The 12,308-nt window shown below is 38.7% G+C and overlaps 1 protein-coding gene across 1 annotated transcript in view; it reads right to left on the bottom strand.

The window, feature by feature from the left end:
- Positions 1 to 8,079: 8,079 nt before the first annotated feature.
- Positions 8,080 to 12,308, bottom strand: part of LOC143854087 (calcium-dependent protein kinase 28-like) — a 31,862-nt gene continuing 27,633 nt past the window's right edge. The window contains exons 9-12 of the mRNA XM_077363842.1: positions 12,098 to 12,205; positions 10,591 to 10,653; positions 9,086 to 9,259; positions 8,080 to 8,624 (exon numbers count right to left, since the gene is read on the bottom strand). Coding sequence (XP_077219957.1) covers positions 8,460 to 8,624; positions 9,086 to 9,259; positions 10,591 to 10,653; positions 12,098 to 12,205 — 510 coding nt within the window. The 3' untranslated portion in view covers positions 8,080 to 8,459. The remainder of the gene's footprint in view (positions 8,625 to 9,085; positions 9,260 to 10,590; positions 10,654 to 12,097; positions 12,206 to 12,308) is intronic.

Consider the following 12,308-nt stretch of genomic DNA (forward strand, 5'->3'; position numbering starts at 1 on the left):
TCTTTATACAGAGAAACATTAATGATCTCAACCTGAGGTATGCGTGCCTCGTCCTTGTCGTCACCCACGCTCTCACCACATTCCTCAAGGACCTCTTCACTCTTGACCTCTAAATCAGCCCCAATGGTCTCAATGTCTATTGGACTCTGTTGTGTTGGCGACTGTAGTGGCTATGTAGGAGTGCAAGTCACCATGGCACTCACATAGCTATTGACCGATGTATTAGTAACAATCTGAGCTATTGGTCGGTATGGATGCTGCATTGGTATGTCTATGGTAAGGGATGAAGAAATGGATCTTTCCAAATCAGGAGGCTCTATCACTGCCATGAACTCAAAACCCCTCTTGGACTCAGCCGCCAGCCTCTCTATAGCCTCTAGTAGGGTGCGCTCAAGATGGGCAAAGCGGTTGTCAATAGCCTCGACGAAGCGTGCTACCAACAGTGCCTCTGTAGTGTCATCCCTAGACCTCCTCCAAATTGACTCCATGAGGTCTTTCCAAATAAGTCCACCTAATGTGTAGGAAGTGCTTCGAATAACTCTAGTTGTGGCGTCTCACAGACCACATAACGGATACTTTGTGTGCAGCCATATATTGGATGTACAGTCCCACACAGCCCACTCGACAAGCAGTTGGTGTGCAGACTAGAAGGCCTTGCTATCCCTTGTAGAAGATCATGTACAACGCTTGCATTTCTAAGATCCAGTCCCAACTGCTTCTAGGGCCAATGCTTGATGCCTCATAAGAGGGGTGGCATGCCAAGTGCTCCAATCAGACCACTCAACAAAGATGGAGTATAGATGTGCCAACTACACATTCAACTATACATGCCCCTCTCACAAGCAATAGGTGTACAACTTCAAGCTTCAACTTGGTGCATGCGGCCTCGTGGGCAAACATTGACACAACACAACCCACCTAATAACAGCACTTTCAACAACTACAGATGTGTCACAGACCAAACAATAAGCACTTGTTGTGCATGCCTTTCTAACGTCTCACAGGGCACCCAACAAATGGTTGGTGTGCAGGTTCGAGCAAACAAGTTGTGTTGAATAAGGTATGTAGGTTTACGCTATGCCCCTTCGCAATATGGTTCGCATAGACGTTTCTTCAAACACCTAGTGGGCATCACTGCTGGAATGTCCCTGCAAACAATAGTTTGCAAGTCTCTCTGAGGCATTTCATCAAACATCAAGGAGGCGTCATTGCAAGAGTATTTCTGCAACTTTAAACTGCCTAGAACCGTGCCCTTCACTGGAGAATTTCCTCAAACAGTTGGAGAGTGTTGTAGCTAGAGCAATCCGGTCACCCAATGCGGACCAAACATTGCTCCATTTTCATCGCAGCTACGGAGGGCGTCCTTGGATGGGCATTTCTGCATCCAAAATTTGGCCAAATTCGTGTATACACTTGGGTCTTTCTTCAAACAGTTGGTGTGCCAATGATAGAACGACCCTAAAACTCCCAGCTAGCCCATCTCATTGAGGCATTTCTTCAAACACTTGGAGACGTCCTTGGGCAAGTCTCTACAACAACAAAAAAACATATGAGAAGTGGCTCGAATTCTTCGCAGCTTCTTCGTGACTTCTTGGGGCTACAAAGGATGGCAGGACGCAGCTTTGATACCACTTGTAATGACCCTTTTCTTCAACCTCTATAAAGAACATTAAACACTCAAGAAAAAGACTGCATTGCATTCATATAGCACTAATGGCAGCACTCCATTTAATATACTATGTGCAAAAACTCAATATAAAGATAGGTGGAAGATGGGCAATCTGAAGTTAATCTCTTCATGTATCAATTCAGTCACATACAAAAGATTGGGGGCATTACATGGAGGGATGTTGTGGAGAATATGTAGGGAAGGAGAAGAGTAGATGGGGAAGGATAGATGGTTGCCGCATCCAAGGGCGCACTGTTCATGGAGGGGGTGTTCTCTTGAATGATTGTGGAAGATGGGCGATCTCCAAGTGCACACTGCTGCAAGGAGGATGGAGGATAGATGGGGTGCTCACTGCATCTTCACCATGTAAGAGATGCACTATCTCACTACCACGGCTGATCGGCTACACTAGCCAACTTCTCTTCGAGACAAGGAGATAATAAGCAAGCATAAGCCATTTCCTTACCTATCCAACCTACTTATAACCAATACAAAACAAGGTGCCCATATCAAATCAATGCCTAAGCAAAAATGTCAAAGAGAGTGGCTTTTGCCCAATGCACACAGAAGGGGTGCCCCTATCATTTCAGCACCATGAAGAGATTGCCAAAAGGGGCCCTTGCATAATCGTGTATTTCTTGGCCCAAACCCACCAAAAGTTCCACTCACCCGTACATGGGTGCCAATCTCATTTAATCCCCCAGGCAGAAATGGTGCAAAATAGTACAAAATATGGCCACCTCTCATACCCTTTGGACTCTAGATGGCTCTCCAACCAATGCTCCAAAGACTCCCACTCCAATGGCCCCACAAGTGGACCATCTCCACCCGATCTAACCCCACAGATGATGCCAAAACACACAGAAAGCGGTCACACACGGCCCAATCCCTGCACTTCCATCCGATCCGTAATACTCGTTCAATGTTCCTAAAAAGGAACATTACACAATACATCTGTGAGACGATGTGTCTTTTGAAGAACAACATATCTAAATAGAAGATTGTAAGGATCAGGTTCTCAGGCGACGTACAATTACTTATGTCAAAGTGCATTGGCAGAATCACTCGGAACGTAAGGCCACCTGGGAATTGGAGGACAAAATGAAAGACAAATATCCTTTTCTATTCAATGACTCAGGTGCGTTACAAGTTAAATTTCAGGGACGATATTTTTGGGGCGATGATATTGTCACCCCCCCTGCGTACGCATTCGCCCCCCTTATTAATGCTTTTTGACGTCAAATCAAGCCAAAAGGGGAGCGAATGCGTAATTTAGGGGGGGGTGACAATATCATCGCCCTATTTTTGTAAGGGGGATAGAATGTGAACGCCCGAAAATTTCTTTCCAAAAATACCCCTACTTAAAATTTTGTACCCCTTTGAAAGGCGAGGGTGTTTTTGTCTTTTGGAAACCCATTAGGGTTAGAACTTTTATAGAAAACTATAAATACATCCTTTAGGGTTTTGCAGAACATAACTCCAACCCTAATCGTTTGTGCAGCCATAGAAGAGAGAGAGAAGCAAATCGAAGGAGACGAAAATCGAGGCCAAGAAATCGGAGACATGAATCGAGGTAAGAAATTAAACCCACGTTTATAATTCGTAGATGTGATTAAAGAAAACTAAAACAAGAAATCGAAGGATTGAAAATAAGGTTAAGATGTCGGGATGATATACGATAATTTAGGGGATGAATCTATAGGTCTAAGAGATTAAGAACGTGTATAGAACCCTAAGAATAGAGTTTTGGACTTATACCGTAAAATCTTTGATAATTTTTTGGTAATTAGGTCTGAGAATTTTTAGTGTGAAATTGGGTTTGATGAATTCCTCTCGTCGATACAAATCCAACGGATCTGACCACGCGCGAATCAGAGCTAAAATAAAAAAGTTATGGTCCCTTGAAGTTTTAGAAAAATCGCGGACGAATATGGAATTATTGGGAAAAAAACTAGTCTGTGTAAGCGGGCGGCCGAAGATTTTGAGCAGGCGTCCGAACACAGGAACCCAAGAGGGTTGTTTCTGAAAAATCTTAGAGGCGTCTAAAGGTCTGTTCGGGCGTCCGAACGCAGGAATTTGTGAAAACTTTGGAAATTCATAATTTATTCATTTCTTGTCCGTTTTCGACGCTCTTGTACTCCACGGACATGCCAGAAACGAGTTCCTTCTGTTAAAAATAGTTTTCAAGAAGTTTTGAAAATTTTATAATAATGATAATTCTAAAATAGTAAAAAGAACCATAGAACTGAAATTAATAATGGAACTCATGGGGAATGTTCATAATATTGATTATAGGGAACCAGGGTGTTCTGTGAAAATGATTTTGAACTACAATCGGGGTGAGTAATACTGATGGGTTATCCCAAACCCTTTTTGACAATATTCTCTTTGTTCACATGCTATACTGTTTGAAAACCAATTCAGATTATTGATTATTGCACCCTATTGAATATTGAAAACTATGATACCTTATAGATTGAGACTGTACACCCATTATGAACCTTTTTGAACCACATGTTAATGAATACCCAACCTTCTGAATATCGAATCGATTTTTCTTGAGATGCTAGTTTATTTCTGGACCCTTAGCCAATGGGGCAATGCATAATACCTTTGGCACTTAGATACCATTGGCCAATGTAACTACTGTCATATAGTAGACAGACATGGAATCAATAAAATAGCACTATCGATATCTCAAGAAACTTTGACTGATCGAATTTGACACCCATATCGAATATTGAAATTGAATGATGCCTTATTTCTGAAATTGATGCCCAATGAACTACCAATTACTGTTACCATTGAATGCCTTACCGTCTTTGGATTGCTTTTGCTTTTGATGCCATATCTGTTAGTGTAGTTTCTTATTACATCACACGAGCGCGTTTAGCACACCCTTATTTAACAATTTCAGATCCTGAACCGTGATTCCAGCTTGACGTTGGAGCAGCGAGGGAGGATCATCTGAAGATTTCATTATTTGCTTTCTTAGGTTACTAGTGAGCATCAGAGAGCTTTAGACTCATTTGCTTTATTTTCTTTAGCATGGGGATGAGAGAAATTGAATATGGATTGTAATGGATTCATTGAATGCCTTACCGTCTTTGGATTGCTTTTGCTTTTGATGCCATATCTGTTAGTGTAGTTTCTTATTACATCACACGAGCGCGTTTAGCACACCCTTATTTAACAATTTCAGATCCTGAACCGTGATTCCAGCTTGACGTTGGAGCAGCGAGGGAGGATCATCTGAAGATTTCATTATTTGCTTTCTTAGGTTACTAGTGAGCATCAGAGAGCTTTAGACTCATTTGCTTTATTTTCTTTAGCATGGGGATGAGAGAAATTGAATTTGGATTGTAATGGATTCATTGAATGCCTTACCGTCTTTGGATTGCTTTTGCTTTTGATGCCATATCTGTTAGTGTAGTTTCTTATTACATCACACGAGCGCGTTTAGCACACCCTTATTTAACAATTTCAGATCCTGAACCGTGATTCCAGCTTGACGTTGGAGCAGCGAGGGAGGATCATCTGAAAATTTCATTATTTGCTTTCTTAGGTTACTAGTGAGCATCAGAGAGCTTTAGACTCATTTGCTTTATTTTCTTTAGCATGGGGATGAGAGAAATTGAATATGGATTGTAATGGATTCATTGAATGCCTTACCGTCTTTGGATTGCTTTTGCTTTTGATGCCATATCTGTTAGTGTAGTTTCTTATTACATCACACGAGCGCGTTTAGCACACCCTTATTTAACAATTTCAGATCCTGAACCGTGATTCCAGCTTGACGTTGGAGCAGCGAGGGAGGATCATCTGAAGATTTCATTATTTGCTTTCTTAGGTTACTAGTGAGCATCAGAGAGCTTTAGACTCATTTGCTTTATTTTCTTTAGCATGGGGATGAGAGAAATTGAATTTGGATTGTAATGGATTCATTGAATGCCGTACCGTCTTTGGATTGCTTTTGCTTTTGATGCCATATCTGTTAGTGTAGTTTCTTATTACATCACACGAGAGTGTTTAGCACACCCTTATTTAACAATTTCAGATCCTGAACCGTGATTCCAGCTTGACGTTGGAGCAGCGAGGGAGGATCATCTGAAGATTTCATTATTTGCTTTCTTAGGTTACTAGTGAGCATCAGAGAGCTTTAGACTCATTTGCTTTATTTTCTTTAGCATGGGGATGAGAGAAATTGAATATGGATTGTAATGGATTCATTGAATGCCTTACCGTCTTTGGATTGCTTTTGCTTTTGATGCCATATCTGTTAGTGTAGTTTCTTATTACATCACACGAGCGCGTTTAGCGCACCCTTATTTAACAATTTCAGATCCTGAACCGTGATTCCAGCTTGACGTTGGAGCAGCGAGGGAGGATCATCTGAAGATTTCATTATTTGCTTTCTTAGGTTACTAGTGAGCATCAGAGAGCTTTAGACTCATTTGCTTTATTTTCTTTAGCATGGGGATGAGAGAAATTGAATATGGATTGTAATGGATTTATTTATTTTGAGGTTGAATGGTTATTTGGATTTAGTTTGTTGAGCATGATTATATTTATTGCTAGCCTTGCATGCCTGTGAAGGCAACTTTACAGGTATGTGGGGATGTCGCACTCCTAAGCCTTGTGATTATAAATTAATATGTTTGTGAGTGGCTTGGGGCGTGACAATACCATTTTGGAGTGAAGTCGTATAAGTTTTTTTATTGTATTATATGTATTGATCTTGGTTTCTTTTAGATTGTTGCGGTCTGAATCTTACGTTCTCAGACCTATATCTAGTGAATTTGGTGGTGAAGTGGCTCAACCCATATGTTCTCATACCCTTCTGCTTTTTTTCATTGTGGAGGATGAAAAAAGTTTAAAAATTCCAAAGAATGGAGTTCACCAAACTCAGCTTGCTCCGCCCGTTTCTACAAATCACTGGCTAATGGTGGCTATAAAATCAGATTTTTTTTGGAAGGAAGTGCAGTTGCTCTGCTTGTTTTCTTTCGCTATAGGTCCTCAATTTCATATTATATTAACCCATGGATCAAACCAAGGAATTGGAATAAAACAGGAACGAGAATAAACTTAAGGCGAAATCTCTTAAAAGTGCTCTAAGAATAAGATGATGTCTTATAAAACTGTACATTTGAGGACTTTCAACTAATTATTAGATAGTCACATGGGATTTTCTAGGCAATTGTGGAAAGCCATTTTGCGGCTCACTTTTGCAGGAGATAACAGCCACATCAGATTAATTAAATGAATAAGACAAAATCTGCTACGAGGGGATGTTCTCTCCTGCAAAAGTGAGCCAAAAATTGCCTAGGCTGTTGGGCTGTTCACCTCCTCATACCAACCCATTTGAACTTGAATGTACTGTGAGGTCGTGCGAGGTAAGGTGATTGTTAGGCTGTTGTAGAATGGAGTGGTACACATGAATTTTTAATATCAAGGAGTTTTTGGGTTTTGAACTCAGACCTGCCTTGAGGCAATAGCTCTAGAGAAGCTATGTGAAACAATCAATTACACCAAAAGCTTGGCTGCGAATTTTTTTCAAATGCATGCCTTTTTCTTCTCGACTTTCCTCTCAAATCAAGACAAAAAGGAAAATAAAGCAATGGGAATCTGTTTTCCTTTCCTTCTACTTTTACATTACGTACATTCAAATAGATCTAGTTGCGAATGTGCCTAGTTGTCTAGTTGATGGCGTCCTTGGGTACCTTAAAATTTTATTTTCTGTTAATCTCATGTATGTAGATTTTGAAGTTAAATAAGGCCGCGTTTGGATACCTCATGTTTTTGTATTTGGATTTGAGTTTTGGATACAAAATACATCAATCATCCTCATGCGCATGTTGTACAAGGGAGGGAGGGACGTCTTGCTGTTGTTGCCGTAAGGTCGAGGAGCAATGAGGGTGAAAGTAATTCACACAAATATGGATTTCCAAATAATGTCTCAGAAAAGATTTGAAAATCAGATTATTTTTTTTAACAGTTGTCGCTGATTTAGAAATCGAAGGATCCGATCGAGTTCCAAATCTCAACTGCAAATGTGAGAAATCCAAATCTAAATCTTGTGGGTATCCAAACATGGCCTAAGAGTATTTACAAATAATGTTTGTACTAGTTTTAGAAATGATATTCTTAATGGTTTTCAAATGGAAATTAAAGACCCATTTGCAAATAAAATTAAATTAGAATTATCTTATTTACAAATTAAGAGCCAACTCTGGTAGCATCCAAAAAGACCCTGATTCAGTACTCAGATATAAAACAAAATGGTGTTCAGATCCTATTTGAAGTCTTCTCACTGGAAATGCATGGTTCTTGACACTAAAAAATATTTTGCATTCCAAGAACAATCCAAAATAATAAATAGAATACAAAAATGTTAAAAGTACACAAGCATGAGATGTTAAATCTACACACCATTTTTGCATTAAATATTTATATAATCACGCATTACATTTGCTGAGAAAGACTGAAGCATCAGCCCCATAATGCCAAAGGATTTACAGAAGCATGGAAAGAAAATTTACCACAAACCCTGATCTTGTAAAGCTGGACTGATTGTTGATTGAGAACACTTTTTTTTTTTTTTTGCCTAGTGTTCTCACAAGCACGTGGAGTTCTGATCAATGGAAAATCGCCATCTCCTTTCCAAACAACTTTCTTAGTCAACAATGGAAACACAAACAGAAGTGCGCAGGATCAAGAGGAATATCAGCTTTACCTCGTTCCCCCTTCGCCAATATCCTCAATCTGTCTCTTTAAATCATCCATTTATGATCTACGGCTTCTGAGAATTTCGATAGCCAGAGGGGCTGGGTACATTGTGTGAGCTCATGCTTGCCGTTCTAAGAAGTCGACGAAATTCCGGCAAGCTTATCTTCCCATCTTTATCAATGTCTGCTTCCTCGAGAAGTGGGTCTATCGAGCCCTTCAACCCCGTATGCTGCAAAAAAATACCAATATACTGTAAGCATGTAATTTATAGCATTGTAATGTTTCTTACAATCTAAGTCACAAATATCGTTCTAGGAAATTTCTCGGTAAAGGAAAATCTTGGGATACATTAATTTTAATTTATTTTTCCAGGTATATATATGGAAAAATAAAATTATTTAAAAATAAACAATTTAAGAAAAATATAAAATAAAATTCATGTAAAAATGTTACAATAGTATCATGATATTTTTCACGGTAAATGATTAAAATGAAGGCATCGCTAAATTTTAAAAATCTCAGGATTATTTTGGGATTTTGTTGTTTAATCAAAATGTCACGATAAAATTGCTATATTTTGAAAATATCGGAGATATTTGTGACATACCCATTCTGCATCGAGATGCCACGGGTTTTAGGAGATCACAAAAATTAAATGAACATAAATTCGTAGTCAGAGTCCAGGAATACCATTCTCAGTTCCTCGGGTGTGATATATCCATCTCTATCCACGTCGAATTTCTCAAAAGCGGCCTGAGACCGCAGCTGCCACCTTTCAGAGTCATGCTCTTGCAACTGATGTACATGTAAAGTTGCCGCAACAAATTCTTCGAAGTCCACAAGCCCATCTGTGTTGCTATCCATCTGCCTCAATAAAACAGGTAGTGCTGATGTCAAAACTTGAAGGCATAATGAAAAATCTATGTTCTTCGGCTCACAAAGCAGGGGTGCAATTTGAGTTGGGTTAGGTTGACCTTTTGCTAAAAAATGAATTGGAATCAACCCGAATCTGACCCGATTTTATGGTAAAAGCTCAACTCAAATTCCCAAAAATCGACTCGAGTTGCACACCTATGACAAAAGTGAGGCAATGACCAGCATGCAATATGTACATTAAACCCGTCATAAACACAATCTTTATACATCATGTGCACTAGAGATTGAGGATTGTTTGAAACATCTATGTGAGTTTACTCCTTAAAACATGAAAATATAGAATCTACAGCAGTGCTTGTAACGGGCAAATGGCAGACGAGGGAGTAAAAATATTTATTCTTTTTTCTGGTGAGGATAGTATCAAATTTATATATAGTGGAAAGATATCCAGAGGGCAAGGTTTGAAATTTCGGTTTCGGTGTAAATCTTATAATTTTGGCCAAAATTTTTAAATTTCGGTTTCGGTTTTAAATTTTGGATTTCGGCCGAAATTTAAAACCATGCCAAAGGGTCTCCTCCAGAATAAGAATGTTGAATATGCAATGAATGTGGTATACAAGTAAAGGCAGGTGGTGGGTGGGGAAAACACGATAACAATCTCACGACACAGTTTTATTGCCGTGTTGGAAAATGATGGACTTCAACAGTCGTTCGACACCTTTAGTTGGAAAATGCAAAGACCACAAAGAAGACCTTGTTTTTATAAAATGACCGCAAAGTCTTTGACCCGGGCATTTTAATAGAAAACTTGTTTCTATCATAGTGTACCATATTCATGTACTAGTATATTAACATATTCATCCCTCAAAGACGTAGAAATTCCTTTTAGGATGGGCAAACTATGGTTAAGGATGGCAAAGTCTATGGTGATGTGGGTCCAGCGCCTTGATCTCAGGAGTCTGCTGTGCCACAGAGCTCCTTCAGCCATGCATATGAGTGGATTGTCGAGCATGTTATACAATTTTATAGAAATACACAACATCATATAAATCTGAAGGTACATGAATTTGGGCATTCTAGCCAAGTATAAGGGAGGACTAGGACTAAATATTTTGTGTCTTGAGTCTTGACCTTGTCAATTGTGACTCAGCAACTTGGAATAGATTTAGCATATATGTAGACGATGACAAGCAGATTGCAGGCATAAGCAAACCAATATTTGCACGTGGACATATGTTCAGGAAGTGCTGACAATATGAAATGGGCCCAGGGGAAAACATAAAACAAAAATGAGATTAGGTTTAGGGATATTGACCTACCGCATGAAGAATCTCCAGAACACGTGGCTCCTTCATTTTCCAAGGAAGATCTTTAGCAAGAGCCTGCACAGTGGTCAACACAATTATGATGGTGAGAAAAGTAATACTCCATGATATAAATGGTGGACGACAGTAGGCCCAAAATGCAGTCAGAAACATAAGCTAATTACTTATGTTCTCAATTCATACTTGGTTAGAACAGTGTAAAAAACTAATCCTAAATGCAGGTGAAATCAACCAAAAGGAATCTTTTAATCATAAATTTATGTGAAGAGGGACCCTATCAAAGCATTTTTAGAGTAGAAATTTCCAACTACGTGACAAAATAGACCATCTTTTATCATAAATTTTATATGATATGTGGGCATGCATTTCACTGTAAACACACTGTAAACACACAAAATAAAGTGGGGCTACACTTATTTAGATGATCTAAACCGCATATTTGTTGGTCCTCTCCATAGATAGGCTGTGCCACAAATTCTCACAAAAAATAAAGCGGTGTATGCTATACACCTATTTAGATGATCTAAACCACATATTTGTTGGTCCCCGTCCTAGATAGGCCGTGCCCTAGGAGATATTTGGGGTAAAATAGACAGCTCAGAAAGTTAAAAAATGACAGTAAAAGAACATCCACAAATTGAAGGGTTACAGTCATCCTATGGAGAATAATTTTGGTGCAAGGCCTATCTTTGGAGGGGATCAACAAATGAACAGTTTATATCATCTAAATATCGGTGCCCCACTTTATTGTTTTGTGTGCATGTATTTACACCAAAATACGCATTCACATGTCAGATAAAATCTCCTTTTTATTAATGGTAGTTATGTATTACTTTGAGATAATAGTCACTGGGAAATCCTACTAGCATCTAATTCTACAATTTCTCCATAATTGCATCTAATCTAAAAATATAAAAGGGAAAAGAGATCAGCCAGTACTCGATTCTAAATGATAAAAATATCCTAATACTGAAAAAGGATTTTCCTGAGACCTTATTCCTCATTTACTCATCAAACATTCACAAAACAGAAAAAATCATAACATCGATAGACCTTCCACTCAACACTTAGATTCCATCTCTTTCTGCAGGGTGCATTCACAATGTTTTGTGTGCATAAGGCTATATTTTACAAGCATATTCATGTCCTTTAGGAAAAGCCTTCTTGTTCTTTAGTAGGGTGTGGTGGAATCGAACTAAATATGCTTGAGACTCTCCTGGATGTACTTTGGTTAGATCAAACAAAAAACTAAACAAACATTAGTCTAACAGTGATACACTAAACGTAAAGTCACTGGTCACGACCAATAACAATATGCAGCATGAACTTAATAAAAAATAAAAAAGAAAAGGAAAATACCCCGGAAGTCAATGCTACAACAGTAATCCAATTCAAAACAGCCACAAAACAAATGAACTTTATGAAAGGACTGATATAACTTATTGATAAATTAATATGAAAATCACAATGTTCCACAAGGAGATTATGAAGGATGACATACTTGTCTCATTTCTTCAAGACTTATACTGCCACTTCTATCCACATCAATTGCATCAAATTGATCACGGAGATCAGCTATTTCCTCGTCGTCAAGTGTAGTTGCTAATGCCTTTACAAAATGCAAGAAACATACAAATTAGAATCCACAAGATCCATTAAAAAAAGACCTATTTAAATATAAGTTACACCAGACCCACTTAAGAGAAGTTAAG

Source organism: Tasmannia lanceolata, unplaced genomic scaffold, assembly GCF_043159265.1.
Source record: "Tasmannia lanceolata isolate RefF3 unplaced genomic scaffold, GAP_Taslan_0.1 ptg000020l, whole genome shotgun sequence".
Lineage (NCBI taxonomy): Eukaryota > Viridiplantae > Streptophyta > Magnoliopsida > Canellales > Winteraceae > Tasmannia > Tasmannia lanceolata.